Consider the following 15,047-nt stretch of genomic DNA (forward strand, 5'->3'; position numbering starts at 1 on the left):
TGTTACTTCATCCAGATCATTGGCTCTTGGCGCTGACGCCTTGCACTGGAGCGGCCTCCGGTTCAGCACCAAGTTTGCCTGTCCGTGTTGAAGTTGCAGCATCCGGAAAATCTGGTATCCGGAAACAACTTGGTAAGCGCTGCACGGGGTTGTGTGCAGGATCGAGGCGCCGCCTTGGCACGCTGCGGGTACGAGCTCGCACCCGACGAAGGCCACCAGGTGCCAGGCCCAAGGTGCGAGGTCTAGTAGCTTGACGATGTATTGGGCAGACGGCTACTTGTATCGCGAAGCTCGTCGCAGAGAACAAGTTGCGTTGTCTCGGAGTGGGACTTGAAGCATGTGGGCAAGAATTCGCCACTTGCCAAGATCGATGCCGACCGATACATCTCGCCTCAGCGCCGAGCTGCTCGAGCTCATTGCCGCACACGTGCCCAGCGCTGTCGACCTGCTTGCGCTGCTGTCGGCGCTGCCAACGGAGCTCCTGACGCCGCCGCTCCAGAGCCTGCGCGAGCTCGCGACACACGTCGAGCCTGCTTCGCTCTGGCCGACGCTGGCTTTGCCACACGACGTGAGGCCACACGTGGCCACATTGATCGAGTCGAGCCTTCGCGTCCTTCCGGCCGTGGCAGTGGCCGCGCCGTCGCCCTCGATCCTCTCGCTCTCGCTGCCGCCGTCGACAGGTGTGCAACTGCTGGCGCTACCCTCCCCGGCAGCTTACTCGGTGGCGATGACGCAATGGCGAGATCACATCACGTCCCTGACCATCCGCTTCGAGAACGACAATGAGCCGATGCGCTGGACAGGCGACGCGGTGCAGGCTTGGTGCACGCAGCTCACGACGCTGCCTCGAGTGACCTCGCTGCGTCTGCACTGGGCGCTCGACGCTACGGACGAAGTCTCCGAGGCGCCCGCGGCTCTCCTCAAGGCCATTGCCGCGTCATCGCTGACAGACGTCTCACTGACCTTCGAGACTTGGTTCACGTGGGACATGTCCATGAGCAAGGTATTTGCAGCTTGGCTCGACGCTGCGTCCGTCTCCAGGATCGCGCTCACGGGTCTCTTCTTGCCGCAGCAGAGCCCTGAGGCGCGTCTTCTCTGCGACAGCATGCTCCTCGCACCGTCCTTGCAGTCCATTGCACTGCGTGGCGGCAACGTGACCGCGTCCTTCCTGCAGTCTCGACACCGACTCGGCCATCACGTCTCGGCGCTGGCACTTGACGGCTGCACGCACGAGCTGCTTCCACATCTGGCCGCCACGATCGGCGACTCGCAACTGAGCGATCTTGCGCTGGGCTTTCGACGGCCGTGCGCCGCCAGCGTCGGGTTGCCGCGCGTTCTATCGACCATGCTCGACGCCGTACTACGCACCGTCTTCTGGCGTTCGCAACAGAAATGTGCGCTCGAGACGGTGCTCTCCGAGACCATCGCGCGCCTCCCGCACCTGCAGCGCTTGTGCGTGAAGGGCCTTGCAACGGCCTCAATGCCGCTGCCAGCGCTGTGAATACTTCGCCGAATTAGATAACTTAAAACTTGCATCCGACTTTTGTACTTGAAACATTTATACTTTACCATTGGATCCAGCACGGTGTAATAGCTTACCGGTACGTCCGTTGTCAGGACGCCAGCGACGCGCTCCAGCACTCTCCGTGGCCGTTAAGACCACACACCCCGCTGGGAAGGGGTAGGGTAGGGCGAGGGTTCGATTCTGTTGCGTTCAAAAGATGACTCATGTCTTTGAGTGTTTTAAAGATATCTTGGTTCGCTCTATCGCTGCGTCGCGGTGGCGTGGCGGCGGTAGACCTCGGTGCACGGCAAGAGGAAAACGCAGAGACCGAGCGCGGTACCGTACATGGCGTACCAGCCATCGTCACTCGAGGTGGCGAGCGACGCGGCGGGCACTTCCAGCAGCGCCACGAGGCCGCTGATGGCGTACGTGATCCCGATAATCGTGCCCATGTGCGCAGGGCCAAAGATGTGGGCGGCAAACGCCGAGTTGCTGGCGTAGAAGAACCCGCGGAATCCCGTGAAGAGGACGAACGCCACGACCTGCGGCGGCAGCGACGGCGCGAAGGCGATCCCGTAGGTCATCATGCACAGAATCGTCGTCATCAGCATCGAGACGCCGAGGCCATGGCGCTCGATGACGACGTTGATGAGCGGAATGTAGATGAAGCCGACGGGAAGGACCCAGCCAAACACTTTGGTGTACACGCGCGTCACGTCGTCGTACTTCTACACAGGAGCATGAAGTAGTGTGCGATCGATGCCGAGATACCGCCAAGGTGCGGTTGATGCTGCCAAAGTAGAAGGCGTTGTGGAAGCTATGAACGCTTGTAAAGAGCAGAAGGTACCGAAACTCGAACGTCCGCAGCTGGAACGCGAGCGGCGCAGCGACAAGGGACGCCGCCTAGCATCGAGCTGCAGACACGCCGATGGACGACGAGATATGTACCTCGGGCTCGACCTGCACAGTCTCGTCGTCGTCCACGTCGTCGGCGTCCTGCTCTTCCGCGACAGCCATCAACACCGATCGATGATGCGTCCACCACAAGAACGTCCAGAGGCTGTAGGTCGCCGCGGCGAGGCAGGCGTAAATGATAAGGAGCGTTCGACGGGACGCGCCGGATGCGTCGTAGATCGCGTAGAGCACGGTCGGAAGGACGGCGCTGGCGTCAAAAGCGCAGTTGATGCTTGCGAGGATCGCCGTCTGCCAGCCGGGCAGCACAAAGCCTGTTTGGAAGCCGACGAGGAGCGTCGCCATGCCGCCGAGGGCCGTGAGTACGTACGCGGGTAGGAACGCGTCAAAGCCGGACGCATCGCTGATGGCAAAGAGGAGCAGGCCGAGCGTCGAGGCCACGCCGCCGCACGCCGCCAGAATCGTGGGCCCGAAGCGGTCGAGCAGCATGCCGATCGGGAGCGAGCTGATCGTGAACGTCACCTGCGCGACACCAAAGATCACGTTGAGGCGGTTGTCTTGGGCGACACACGTGTGCGTGACGCTGTCGATGGCGCTATCGGTCGCGCAGAGCGACGCATACTGGCGCTCGCCTTGGAGGAAAAGCAAGATGGAGGCCCAGCCGTAGATAAAGCCGCCAAAGAGCAGGTTCGCCGCGACCGCCAGCGCCACGAGCGCCCATCCAACGCTGCGCCGAGGTACCGATGGCTACCACCCATGAGACAAGGCGCGCCAGCGGTTCCTACCTGAGCGTCGGCCACGAGGTCGTAGGCCGCCATTGTCGTCGTGTCGGGTGAACGATCTGCCACCCGAAACGCTCCCCTCTCATTTGATACGTATTCGAAATGGCAGGTTTGATGACGTGGCAGCGGCACAGTGTAGTACCGGTGGTCGTGTTTTGTCGCTTGACGACGCCACGAGAGCATTGACCACGCATCGAGCGGCAGTCGCAAGCTCGCCGACGGCTTCAGCTTGGTTCGCCTACAGGCGCAGATTTCGGCCGACGTTCTTCGGCGACTCCATCTGGCGCCGTCAAGGTGCGTGTAGCGGTCAATATCTCTCGACGCAGATCCGACCAGGCGAAGGCTCGCGAAGCGGAGATGTGCCCATGTACTATAGTATATATCTGTCGCCGACGCTAGCATGGCGCTGCATTTGTGAGGTTGCGGCAGAAAGGATCGATGCGGCGGCAAGTTGTGATGCGCAATTTTCAGACATGGGCGACGATATCGCCATCACGCGCCAGCGGTGGTAAACATTAGGGCGACATGTCAATTTTTAAAAACGGTGTTGGCGCGCGATGACGAACTTGGTGCGCGCGTGCGTGTTGATGAACACAAGATCACGAACTGTGCCACGCATCCTTCAAGGTCGCGCACTTGGGATGCGCCGAGTGGTGTGGCACCATGCAACGACTTGCCGTGACAGTGTTTGGCCAATCACAAGCGCGCCTTTCTCTTGAACTTCAAGTGCGCGCACTTGGACATGGCGCGACACCCTCTCGAAGCTTCCCAAATGTTGAGGGTAGGTACGGTGCGAATCATAGGCGCGTGCAGCCTCCTGTCGCGTATGCTGCTGCGCTATCGAAAGCGCAGCAACCCAATGCGTTGGTCGGAGGCGACCTACACCTGCTGCTCACTTTGCATTTGCCCTTTTCGAGATGAAATCCCTCGAGCTTGATAGTACGGAGCGCGCGGCCCTCGTCGCGCGCGCGACAAGTGGCATCGACGAGCTCATCACGTGGGCGCAGGAGCCGTCGCGCAGCAAAATGTACCCCAAGTCGGCCACATGGACGCACGAAGCGTGTCGGTGCGAGCTCGACATGCACGACGCTGGCTCGCTCGACGACCTCGTCACGCTCTACCGCAGCGCCGACGACGATGCGGCGGTCGCAGGCCACGTGCACGCTGACAAGGTCCAGACGTTCTCGAGCTTCAAGGCCGGCGGACTGCACGTCGCGCTGCAGTGGGGCATCTTCCAAGCGCCGTTCCCAATCATGCACGACCGCGACGCGACGTTCCTCGAATGCTCCAAGAAGTTTACGGATGCAAACGGCCGGCGCGGGTTTGCGCGCTTGATCACATCGTGGGAGATGGGCTCCATGGGCGAAGGCTACGTCCGCGTCGACCTCCGGGCGTGGGGCGTCGTCCTCCTCGAGACCTCGGACCCGAACGTCCTGCACGCAAGCACGCTCGTCGACGTCGACTGGAAAGGGCACGTCACGACGTGCACGGCCACGCGCATGACGTCGCGCTTGGCGCAGAGCATCAAGCATCTCCCGTCGATCCTCCGCGCGTCCAAGAAGGCTGCGCAGCACCGGTGTTTTATGTGCCGCAGCAAGCCGCGGATTTGCGACGCGCACTCCAAGCTCACGCCGTGCGAGAGCTGCGCCAAGCCGCTCTGTGACAACTGCCGGGGGATTAGCCAACGCCTCAGCGGCGCCACGGCGTGCCTCGTCTGCGTCTGCAAAGCTCGCGACGAGGCCATGACGCGGTCCACAGCGCTCTCGGATGCGTCGACGGTCGAGTCGGAGCTGCGGTCGCCGACGGCGTGGGAGTGGACGACCGAGCCAGGCCCTGTCGACTTGGGCTACTTGTCCGAGTACCGTTCACGCCCGACAGCGCTGCACAGCAAGAAATAGTAGTTGAGCTCAATAGGAATCCCATAGTTTTAGTATTATCTATACCAGTCACATCGACGCTTCCAGCAGAAATGGCCTGAGGGAACTTGCGATCGCGGAGGGAACGGCGCAAGCGACTACAATTAGTATCGTGGCGAAGCGGGTCGCCAACAGTGACACCTCGCACAACGGATTTGCCTGTGCTGGCACTCGGTCTCGAAGAGTGGCTGCCTTTACGTGATCGTTGGGGAGCACATATGAATCGATTCGAGTCGAGCACCGACCGAGACGTGGGGTATCCTTGGCGGCTTCAAGAGAGCAGCGCGAAACAAATGACTATCGTTACGAGGTTTTATTAGCAGCAACGTTTAGACGCCTACTGGGTACAGACTAGAATAGTTGCAGTATCACCGGTGCAATGGTCCCGCATCTGGTCCCGCGTATTCTCCGAGCTCTTCGGACCAAGTTCTGCAAGTGCCTGTCGTTCCAACGCAGACGCACGGCCAAATTTCAAACATTTTCATGTTGCACATCTTCGCGCTGTCTCTTAGTGCCCACAGGCAGCTTGGCCCTGTTCTTGTATACTACAGTACGCCACTTCTCGGTCGAACGCTGTCGTAAGGTAGAAAATATTTCCTGGCGACGGAAGCTCGAGCCTCCGACGCTTGATCACTCGAGTCGGCGCCAGGGTCCGGTATCCGGAAACTAATGGAAGTATGGCGACATCCTATAGGCATCAGCCGGGCTGGAACTTCAGCTTCTTTACGGCAGGTCTAGCATAGCAGCCAAGTTCAGCGTTGGAACTAATGGAAGTATGGCGACATCCTATAGGCATCGACCGGGATGGAACTTCAGCTTCTTTACGGCAGGTCTAGCATAGCAGCCAAGTTCAGCGTTGGAACTTCCTTCCACCTCGCCGCGGTGATGAGAACTGTTGACTTCTCGGACGAATCCGCGTCCGTGATCACTGCCCGTGATCAGACTGTGTGATCACGCTGAGCAAGGTCCACGGGCCATCACAAGATCATGGGTTCCAGTCAGGGTTCCAGCGTCGCCGCAAATGGCTTATAAAAAAAGAGCTACGAAGAAAGGGCAGTGCCTATCTTCTGGTATAGTTCTCTAGCGATTTTTAAAAATGTTGCCGCGACAAATCAATCGTTTTGGGTGACGCGGCGGACTCACTGCATGTCAACGCGGGTACGTGACTCGCTTCGAGAAGGCACGCAAGACGAAGCTCGGGCCCTCGTAATCAAAGTGCTGTGTAGTACATTGCGGCTTGTACGAATCGCCCAAGAGAGCCGGTGTCCAGTCCGTCGATCTTGTCCTACGCCTTGCGACATCGTACGTATGCGAACCCGGCACGTTATGTTGCAAGTCGCACGCTGTCATCATCATCAACATCAATCATGGCACTTTGGTTTTTGCCATCAAGTGCACACTTATATATACCCCGCAATCCTCCGATCATGCCGAATGCAACCACGTTTCCGATGGACCCAATCGACCAGGCCGGTGTGACGGCCATGGCGACGGACGGCCTCACGCACCTCATTCGGTGGGCGCAGCAGACGCCCGAAGGCAAGCTCCTCCCCAAGACCGCTACGTGGACGTACGAGGCGTGCCGACATGTCGTCGACCTGGCCGGCGTCGGCACACTCGACGACATCATTCGCGTCTACGAGGAGCCAAGTGACGGCAGCAGCCTCCACTTTGACAAGTCGCGGCTCCTGCTCTCGCTCCAAAAGACCCGTGCGATGCGGCTCTCGCTGCGCTGGGGGCTTTTCCGCGCGCCGTGGCCGTTCATGCGCGACCGCTGCGCCACGTATCTCGAGTGCTCCAAGACCTTCATCGACGCGCACGGCCGGCGCGGGTACGCCAGGTACATTCGGTCGCACCCGACGACGGCGGCGCACCACAACTACGTCTCGGCCGACGTCCGGTCGTGGGGCGTCGTCGTCGTCGAGACGGCCGAGCCCGGTGTCTTTACCGCCAGCAGCACGGTCGACATTGACTGGAAGGGCACGATCTCGTCGACGATCGCGACGCGCATGACCTCGAAGCGCGCGCAGAGCATTGCTCGCCTTGGCGCTGTGGTTCGCGCGGCGCTGCACAAGGCGCCGGCCCGCTGCAGCAGCTGCAACGAAAAGCCTCTCAAGGTCGACGGCCAACTGGTGCTCTGCCATTTGACCAAGAAGGTTGTGTGCAGCGGTTGCCGCGTCAAGGCGACCAGCCTCGGCCAGATCAGCCTCGCCAGCGACAAGGCCCGCAAGCGCGTGGGTCCTCTGCGTGCGATCGAGGCACGCCCCGCCTATTCGATTCGACTCGGCTCGGCGACTCGCACCGGAACGAGCGCTGTCTAAGACATAGAGGAGGACCTTTATTTATCACATGCTATTATTGTACAATATTTACACGTCAAGACCTATTTAAAAATGTTTGCTTCTCTCGATCCACCGCCAATAGCTTCAAAACGTCAAGGTATTAAATCGCTGTGGCTCATAATCGTCCACTCCGTCCTCGGAGGTTCAATAGTACAGTAGCAGTTTGGCTCTGATGCTTGAAAGCATGAACAACTTGACTGTAATACAGTGTTGTGCGACGTGAACAGCTGCATTTGTACCACATGTACCGACCCATGCGATTAGTCAAGGCTACACGGCAGTAGCCGCCGCGACCGCCAGTGTGCATGGCCAGGGCGTCCGCTCCATTGCTGACGTAGAGCAATGACCTCGTGGCCAAGGCGTAATGAATGGCTTGTCGCGCAACAAAGTGTACGAGCCCAGAAAAGGATGCGAGGTGTTGCATCCGATAGCCCTTTCTATTTGGTCCAGATGGCACATCTAGTCGACCGATGAGTAGAGTGCAACACAACTTTTGAGTGCAGGATTTATTGCTCAAGCATCCGCTGATGGTTTTCGTTTTCGGAGGGTAAGAAGGAGTTGACGGAGCGCTCGACGACGAACAAAGCCGAACAATCCAACACATCTGGTCGGGCTTGCAAAGCACGTTTACTACTCTCAGTACTTAAAATATATGATCGAGTTACTCGACAGTAACACGCCATACCGTGGGTACCGCTGTCGCCACTTGGTCGCCACTGAGCCAGCTCACTGAGCCATATAAAGTCGAGCATGGAGGTCGACGTCAGCAGAGTACATTTCAGGTCAGCCAACAACCGCAGCGTTGGTATTACATATGCACTAATCAACACCACTCTTGGGTGCCGTGTGACGAGCGAGCGATCATTCTCGCGTTGACGAACGTTGGAACGCTGCATCCTTCCGCCTCTTTCCCAAATGGCGTCCACCGTCGTCGCCGCCACCGACGATGGTTACCGACATGTAGCAGCAACGGGCAACTCGTGGAGACAGAGGCGTCAAGCTGTGGCATTCGAAAGGTCTGCGCTATCGTCTGCAGCGTACGGCGGTGAGTGCAATCGAAGTCAAGCGCGTTGCGTGAGTCACGGGGAAAAGTCAGCCGTCGTGGTGCCCCGGCACCCAGGGTATCATTCAGGGTATCCCACTCTGCGGCCAATCAGCCTCCGCCTGACGCATGCCACTCGCTGGCTCCAGCGCGTCTCCGCCGATCACTGTTCAACGATACCTTTTCACTGGGTCGCGCAGTCCATTGATCACTTTCACATTCGCTTCCGCTGCACAAGATGCCTGTCTCGTCGCCTGAAGGCCGCGCCGCCGTCCTCGAGAAGGCCGCCCACGGCATCCAAGAGCTCATCAACTGGGCGCAGCAGACGACGCCGGGCGGCAAGTTCCTCCCCAAAACGACCAACTGGACCTTCGAGGCCTGCCGCTTCGAGCTCGACCTGAGCGGTGTCGGCACCTTTGACGAGCTCATCCAGCTCTACAAGGACCCGAGCGACACAGCCGCGACGCTCAACTACGTGCATGTCGACAAGTCCCAAGAGCTCTTCCCGCTCAACGAGCCGGGCATGGACATCTCGCTGCGCTGGGGCTTCTTCCGCGCGCCGCTGCCCTTCATGCGCGACCGCAGCGCCACGTACATCGAGTACACCAAGGAGTTTACGGACCGGTTTGGCCGCCGCGGCTTTGCGCGCTACATCCGGTCGCACGCGCTCGGCGCAGTCGACACGCGCTTCGTGCACACGGAGATTCGGTCGTGGGGCGTCGTCATCGTCGAGACCGCGACGCCCAGCATGCTCCACGTGAGCAGCACGGTCGACATCGACTGGAACGGCAACATGCCATCATGGGTCGCGACCATGATGACCTCTCGGCGCGCGCAGAGCATCAAGGCGCTCGCGACCGTCCTCCGGACCTCCAAGAAGATAGCGCTCAAGCGCTGCGGCATCTGCTTCACCAAGCCGTCGACGTGGAAGAAGCAGTCGGCGCTCGTGACGTGCTACGACTGCGACAAGCTGGTGTGCATCGAGTGCCGGTCCATCCACTCGCATGCGTCGGGCGTCTCGAGTTGCTGGGGCTGCGTGAGCCACAAAACCAAGTTGCACCTCCAGGACAAAAGCGTCCGGAGCAAGTCGGCGGCCACGGGCGACTCGGAGACGCCGCCGCCGTCGTGCATGCACAAGTCGCCACCGGCGCGCTTCTCGCAGGCGACGGCCGAGTGGTATGGGGAAGAGCGGCCCACGAACGACCACGTCGACCTCTCGTACCTCCCCACATTCCACCGCCATACCACCGCGTCGTCGTCCTAGTTTGTAAACGCCATCAATGCGTGAGATATGTTTGTTTGTTTTACATTGTGTTGACAGATACTGTACTGCGCTAAGATCGTAGTTGTAGTTAACGTAAAAAAAGTGCCTTTGACATGATAAACGAACGTTGAGCTCCAAGTCGTCAAGCAACCAAGAGAGCATCTCGCCTTTAGGAGGAAGGCGCGCTTACTCGTCACAGAAACCACAGACTGCAAGTGGACATGACTCTGGTCGCGCTCTACTGGACTCTTAGTTCTCTTTGCTCGTCAAGCGCTCGACCTGCAACGTCGTCCACGTCTTGGAAGCGCACCGATACTAGAAGAAGCTAGGCAAGCCATTGCGAGATGCATGAGTGGTTGCAGGATCGTGCTAGGAACGAGGGGCAGGCGCACGAACCAAGTGGAGCCCGATGCAGCGCGTTTCGGCAATGATCAGCGGAAGCTCAGTGTTGCGTTTGAGCCCGAGATAAAATCGTAAACACAGGCGCGCAGAATCGTCCAGCGGGCAGCAATGCACGACGTGTGGTCCTCAGATCGTAGTTGTTGACACACCAGAGATTGCATAGGGCTAGGGTACGTTGGGCGCGGCACAGGAACTGCAGGCGCTCGCGCCAAAGACGGGGATAGGATGGCCATGCTTTCATGAGTTGCGCCCTGCAGCGCCGTGATGGGGCGTGCCTCTGCACGGCACATCATTCGTCGTCGCATCATTGATCGATCCATCAAAAAGGTTGGGACAGGTCGATTCGACGCCACCGGCTGGGCACCGGAGCTGTAGCAATCGTGCGGTTCGGACGACCGCCAAGATCTTAGCATCTTTCTACAGTAATCTGCTGGCTGGTCTCCGTGATAGCGCTGGAAGGAGCGGGTGCAGACCCACCTCGCCAATTATGGCCTGCGCCGTAGCGTGCCCTATCTTCTGAACTTGGAACGACAGCATAACGCGATGGTCCCACGCCGCCGCCGACCACAAGGCAGAAAGGACCACGGCACCCACGATGGGCATCAGTATCTATTTTTTGTGCTTGTCGTGGCACTGACGTCAGAACTCCGATGGGACCCACGGAGGTACCGAGATCAAGGATCTGCGTACCGCGATGGAATCTTGAGTGATCGTCTGGTGTGCGTCCGACCTGTGGTCAGTTTGTTCCGACGCAGAGCCAGACACCAGGTGGTGTGTCACCTTGATAGGTCGCTGTCGCCACGGACGAATCATCCGGTTGATATTTCCAGCCTCTCAAACTTTATGAGAAAAAGTCGGCGTAGTATAAACGTCGCACATCATGGAATAAAAAAACGAAAGACAGCTGCTTGGCACGAGCGCGCGATAGAATGCTTCAGTTTGCAATTTCCCGCCGTCTGCCCACGTACAGTAGCAGCATGCCTCAGCACAACACGCTTGACCCGGCCGAGCGGCTCGCGATCCTCGAGAAGGCGTCCGGCGGCATCCAAGACCTCATCAACTGGGCGCAGCAGAACGCCCAAGGCAAGATGCTTCCGAAGACAACCAACTGGACGTTTGAGGCGTGCCGCATCGAGCTCAACCTCGACGACGCCGGTACGTTTGACGATGTGATCCGCCTGTACCAGAACCCTGGCGACGCGGCGGCCGCCATGCACTACTTGCACGTCGACAAGTCCCAGGTGCTCTTCCCGCTCGAGGCCGACGGCATGGACATCTCGCTTCGCCTCGGCATCTTCAAGGCGCCGCTACCGTTCATGCGCGAGCGCAGCGCCACGTACATCGAGTACACCAAGGAGTTCACGGACGAGCACGGCCGCCGCGGCTTCGCGCGCTACATCCGGTCGCACGCGCTCGGGTCGCTCCACACGTGCTACGTCCGCGCCAACATTCGGTCGTGGGGCGTCGTCCTCGTCGAGACGGCGGATCCCAACGTCCTCCACGTGAGCAGCACGGTCGACATCGACTGGAACGGCAACATGGCGGCGTGGGTCGCGACCATGATGACCTCTCGGCGCGCGCAGAGTATCAAGCAGCTGCCGTCGGCGCTGCGCCTCTCCAAGAAGCTCGCGACCAAGCACTGCGGCGTGTGTCGCTCCAAGCCCGGCTTCTTCAGCGGGTCGCTCACCGAGTGCACGGACTGCACGAAGCTCGTGTGCGCGTCCTGCATGTCGGTGCACAAGACGACCGAGAACGGCGCGGCGTGCTGGGGGTGCATCCGGCACAAGTCGAGCCTCCTCCTGCGCGCGACGGACGACGGCAAGACGGTCCTCACGTCCTATGACGCGCCGCCGTCACCGCTCTCGTGCGACCACAAGAGCCATAGCCACCTTGTCGACAAGATGGGCTGGACGTCGCCGCAGAACAACGGGGTCCACCAAGCCAAGGAAGCGTTGGTCGACCTCTCGTACCTCCCGCCGGCGCACGCCAAGACGTTGGCGGCGTAGTCACCGAACGAGTGTATTTATGACAAGACAATAATGTGTTTTTCTTCTGGCCAAAAGTATTATTTTATAGAGGGATTCTCGCGTCCGCACCCGTTGGCACAGTGTAGCGGTGTCAAGAACTGGTCGACAGAAGCGGTTGAGCGCTAGCACTCGCGCTGCGTCGGTCCAAGGCCCAATCTTGTTGCGTGCGCGGCGTCTACGGTACCGTTCCAAGCGGCTGGACCTGTTACTAAACACCGTGGAGTTCTGCACGGTAACACATATAAATGGATTGACGTCAAGCGCGACGCGTTCGAAAGGGTGGACGAGCATCTCGAGGCGGAATGCTCGCGGCTTCAAGGCACCCAAGTCGAGCACTAGAGTGCAGCATAACGAGGCATGTCGCATGACCCGCTCTTTTCGACGCGATGCAAAATACCAAGCAAAAATAGGTCGCGCATGGCTGTGCACTAGTAGCTACTACGGCGTCGATGGAATCTCTGCGTGCACGGCGACGGAAGCATCTCTGCACTCTTGAAACGCGGCTCGTCCAGCTCTAGGAGCTGATTACAATGGACGGAAAATACTCACCAACGGCGAAGGCAACGGAAGTCAACGCACTCGCGCCGGCTTCCAATCGGTGGACGCCGAGTGAGTCACGCCACCATGCGTCCCACGGTCCTAACGGTGATCACTGCCCATCATCCCGACAGTGCAGAATAGTGATCGCCTCGTCGTAGTAAACTCGAGTGGCGCCAGCGGATTGGAACGAGTATCTCCACGACCTCGATGATCGGATGCGTGCAAAGCAGCTCGACAGGCGAGCGCGGCTGCGAGGCGATAGCGCCGGCCAACGTCGCATGACTGCCTCACCCAGAGTGGTATCATCCCACGCTTCCGACTCCGCAACGCAAATTACTTCTTGTTTTTGCACCGCTTGACATTATGCCGCTACTGCAGTCGATGGACCACGCTGATATCCTCGCGACGGCGTTGGCGGGCATGGCCAACCTTCTCGCGTGGGCCAAATCCGAGGGGTCGCTCCACTCGGTGGCCTCCAACGGGGCGTTCGAGGCGTGCCGATGCGAGCTCGCGCTCGATGGCAGCGGCACCTTCGACGATGTCGTCCAGCTCTACAAGTCGCCGAACGACGCGGCCGCCGCGCTCCACCACGTCCACGTCGACAAGTCCCAAGCACTCTACACGTTTACGTCCAGCTGCCATGACATTGCACTGCGCTGGGGCGTCTTCAAGGCGCCGTTTCCGTTCATGCGCGACCGCAGCGCCACGTACATTAAATACACCAAAGAGTTTACCAATGCTAACGGCCTGCGCGGCTTTGCGCGCTTGATCAAGTCGCACACGCTCGGCCGCGTCGACCACGCCAACTACGTCCGCGCCAATATTCGGTCGTGGGGCGTCGTTGTTGTCGAGACAGCCGACCCCAACGTCCTCCACGTGAGCAGCACGGTCGACATTGACTGGCACGGCAACACGCCGGCATGGGTCGCGACCTTGATGACCTCTCGGCGCACGCAGAGCATCAAGGCGCTCGCAACCGTCCTCCGCCTCTCCAAGAAGACGGCAACCAAGCACTGCTCCGTGTGCACCAACAAGTCGCGCGCCTTTAACCGGTTTTCGCAGCTCGTGCCGTGCACGGACTGCACCAAGCCCGTGTGCTCGACGTGCCGGTCGATGCCGAACCGAGGCGAGACATGCTGCTGGGGCTGTGTCAAAAACAAGGTCGTCGTGCGTCGTCTCTCAACAGCGGGGTTGACGCGGCGCCTCGATGCATCGACCCAATCACCCGAGACGAAGCTGGGGTGGTATACGCCCAAGCACATTCCCAACGTCGACGAGTCCATGTACACGCAGTCGATCGAGGTGTAGCACGATGTGCCTGCTGAAAGTAGTTGGAATCTTGTGCTATCCAATGTGTAAACTTGGTAAGAATATGGTAGTTGTATGCGTTGCAAAGCGTCAGGGGGCTGCCATGTATTAGTACGTTTTTGGTTACATCTCGTGTGAGACTCGACCATTGTGCCAACACACTGACCGAGATGTTGCAAGTACTGCAAGCGTACCTCTGCTGTGGATGACGCAAGGCCAGGCAAAACAAGCAAGCAACCCATGAGGCTCCTCGGAGATTCCTCGGTGCCAGCTGTTCCAACCCTAAACTTAAAGCCGCCAGAAAACTGGGTCGAGCGGGCGTACGGTCCCGACGAGCGATTCGTCGAAGCGCAAAAAGACTTTTCGTTCTCAGTTGCAAGAATTTCAACTGGGTACAAGATGAACCACGGAGCAAATTTCCGCTGGATGCCTGCAATTCAGCCACGTCCCACCCACAGAGTTGGATTTTTGGCTTGCACCAAGGCTTGCGAACCGCCTACGTCACTTGAGAAGCACACTTATGGGTCGTTCAATAGACGCTTCTATGAACTCATGCTCGTTGCAGCATCGACGGTGGAAGCTCGTGCGAGGATATCGGTATGAAGCACGCAGCCATTGCTGCCAATGACGTCGTGGGCGTGGGCACTGCTTTCTGGCTGAAGCTCGGTGTCTAATATTGAATCTACTACCTTGCAAGCCCATCGCTCAAGATAGGTTGGATGCAGGATCGCTCAACGAGCTTATTTCAAATCAAAAGATGCTTTCGAACCGTACGTCCGTGGCCTTAAGTTTAGTGACGGGTGGTAAACAGATGCCAAATTACCAAAAACATGTGGCTGCGAGGCGTGCGTGCGCCATTCCTGGCGACTGTGGGAGAAAATTGGACAAACGTGCGGTCAGCTTGGCGAGACATGCCGCCACGCGTCCCAGATGTCGCTGACGGCCATGTGATCACGTCGCGACGTGCGCTCGTTTTCAGGACGATATTGGACATTTTCTTGTCCACGA

At 59.1% G+C, this 15,047-nt stretch overlaps 7 protein-coding genes across 7 annotated transcripts; 6 read left to right on the forward strand and 1 right to left on the reverse strand.

The window, feature by feature from the left end:
- Window positions 1-304: 304 nt before the first annotated feature.
- Window positions 305-1,553, forward strand: SPRG_10150 (hypothetical protein). The gene has a single exon (XM_012349296.1). It carries the CDS (start codon window positions 338-340, stop codon window positions 1,499-1,501), a length of 1,164 nt encoding a protein of 387 aa, XP_012204686.1. The 5' UTR covers window positions 305-337; the 3' UTR covers window positions 1,502-1,553.
- Window positions 1,554-1,681: 128 nt separating this feature from the next.
- On the reverse strand, window positions 1,682-3,305 carry SPRG_10151 (hypothetical protein). The gene is made up of 4 exons (XM_012349297.1): window positions 3,202-3,305; window positions 2,453-3,163; window positions 2,276-2,407; window positions 1,682-2,232 (listed from the first exon to the last, which is right to left on the reverse strand). The coding sequence occupies exons 1-4, from the start codon at window positions 3,232-3,234 to the stop codon at window positions 1,765-1,767; spliced, it is 1,344 nt and encodes a 447-aa protein (XP_012204687.1). The 5' UTR covers window positions 3,235-3,305; the 3' UTR covers window positions 1,682-1,764.
- Window positions 3,306-4,034: 729 nt separating this feature from the next.
- On the forward strand, window positions 4,035-5,168 carry SPRG_10152 (hypothetical protein). Its single transcript, XM_012349298.1, has one exon. It carries the CDS (start codon window positions 4,116-4,118, stop codon window positions 5,094-5,096), a length of 981 nt encoding a protein of 326 aa, XP_012204688.1. The 5' UTR covers window positions 4,035-4,115; the 3' UTR covers window positions 5,097-5,168.
- Window positions 5,169-6,541: 1,373 nt separating this feature from the next.
- On the forward strand, window positions 6,542-7,435 carry SPRG_10153 (hypothetical protein; the record flags this gene model as incomplete). The annotated part of the gene is made up of 1 exon (XM_012349299.1): window positions 6,542-7,435. One exon carries the CDS (start codon window positions 6,542-6,544, stop codon window positions 7,433-7,435), a length of 894 nt encoding a protein of 297 aa, XP_012204689.1.
- Window positions 7,436-8,735: 1,300 nt separating this feature from the next.
- On the forward strand, window positions 8,736-9,762 carry SPRG_10154 (hypothetical protein; the record flags this gene model as incomplete). The annotated part of the gene is made up of 1 exon (XM_012349300.1): window positions 8,736-9,762. A coding segment is annotated over one exon (1,027 nt), but the record flags the coding sequence as incomplete, so codon positions are not given.
- Window positions 9,763-11,111: 1,349 nt separating this feature from the next.
- SPRG_10155 (hypothetical protein) lies at window positions 11,112-12,226 on the forward strand. Its single transcript, XM_012349301.1, has one exon. The coding sequence runs from the start codon at window positions 11,142-11,144 to the stop codon at window positions 12,168-12,170; it is 1,029 nt and encodes a 342-aa protein (XP_012204691.1). The 5' UTR covers window positions 11,112-11,141; the 3' UTR covers window positions 12,171-12,226.
- Window positions 12,227-13,094: 868 nt separating this feature from the next.
- On the forward strand, window positions 13,095-14,039 carry SPRG_10156 (hypothetical protein; the record flags this gene model as incomplete). The annotated part of the gene is made up of 1 exon (XM_012349302.1): window positions 13,095-14,039. The coding sequence occupies one exon, from the start codon at window positions 13,095-13,097 to the stop codon at window positions 14,037-14,039; it is 945 nt and encodes a 314-aa protein (XP_012204692.1).
- Window positions 14,040-15,047: the final 1,008 nt, after the last annotated feature.

Source organism: Saprolegnia parasitica (genome assembly GCF_000151545.1).
Source record: "Saprolegnia parasitica CBS 223.65 unplaced genomic scaffold supercont2.52, whole genome shotgun sequence".
Classification (NCBI taxonomy): domain Eukaryota; phylum Oomycota; class Saprolegniomycetes; order Saprolegniales; family Saprolegniaceae; genus Saprolegnia; species Saprolegnia parasitica.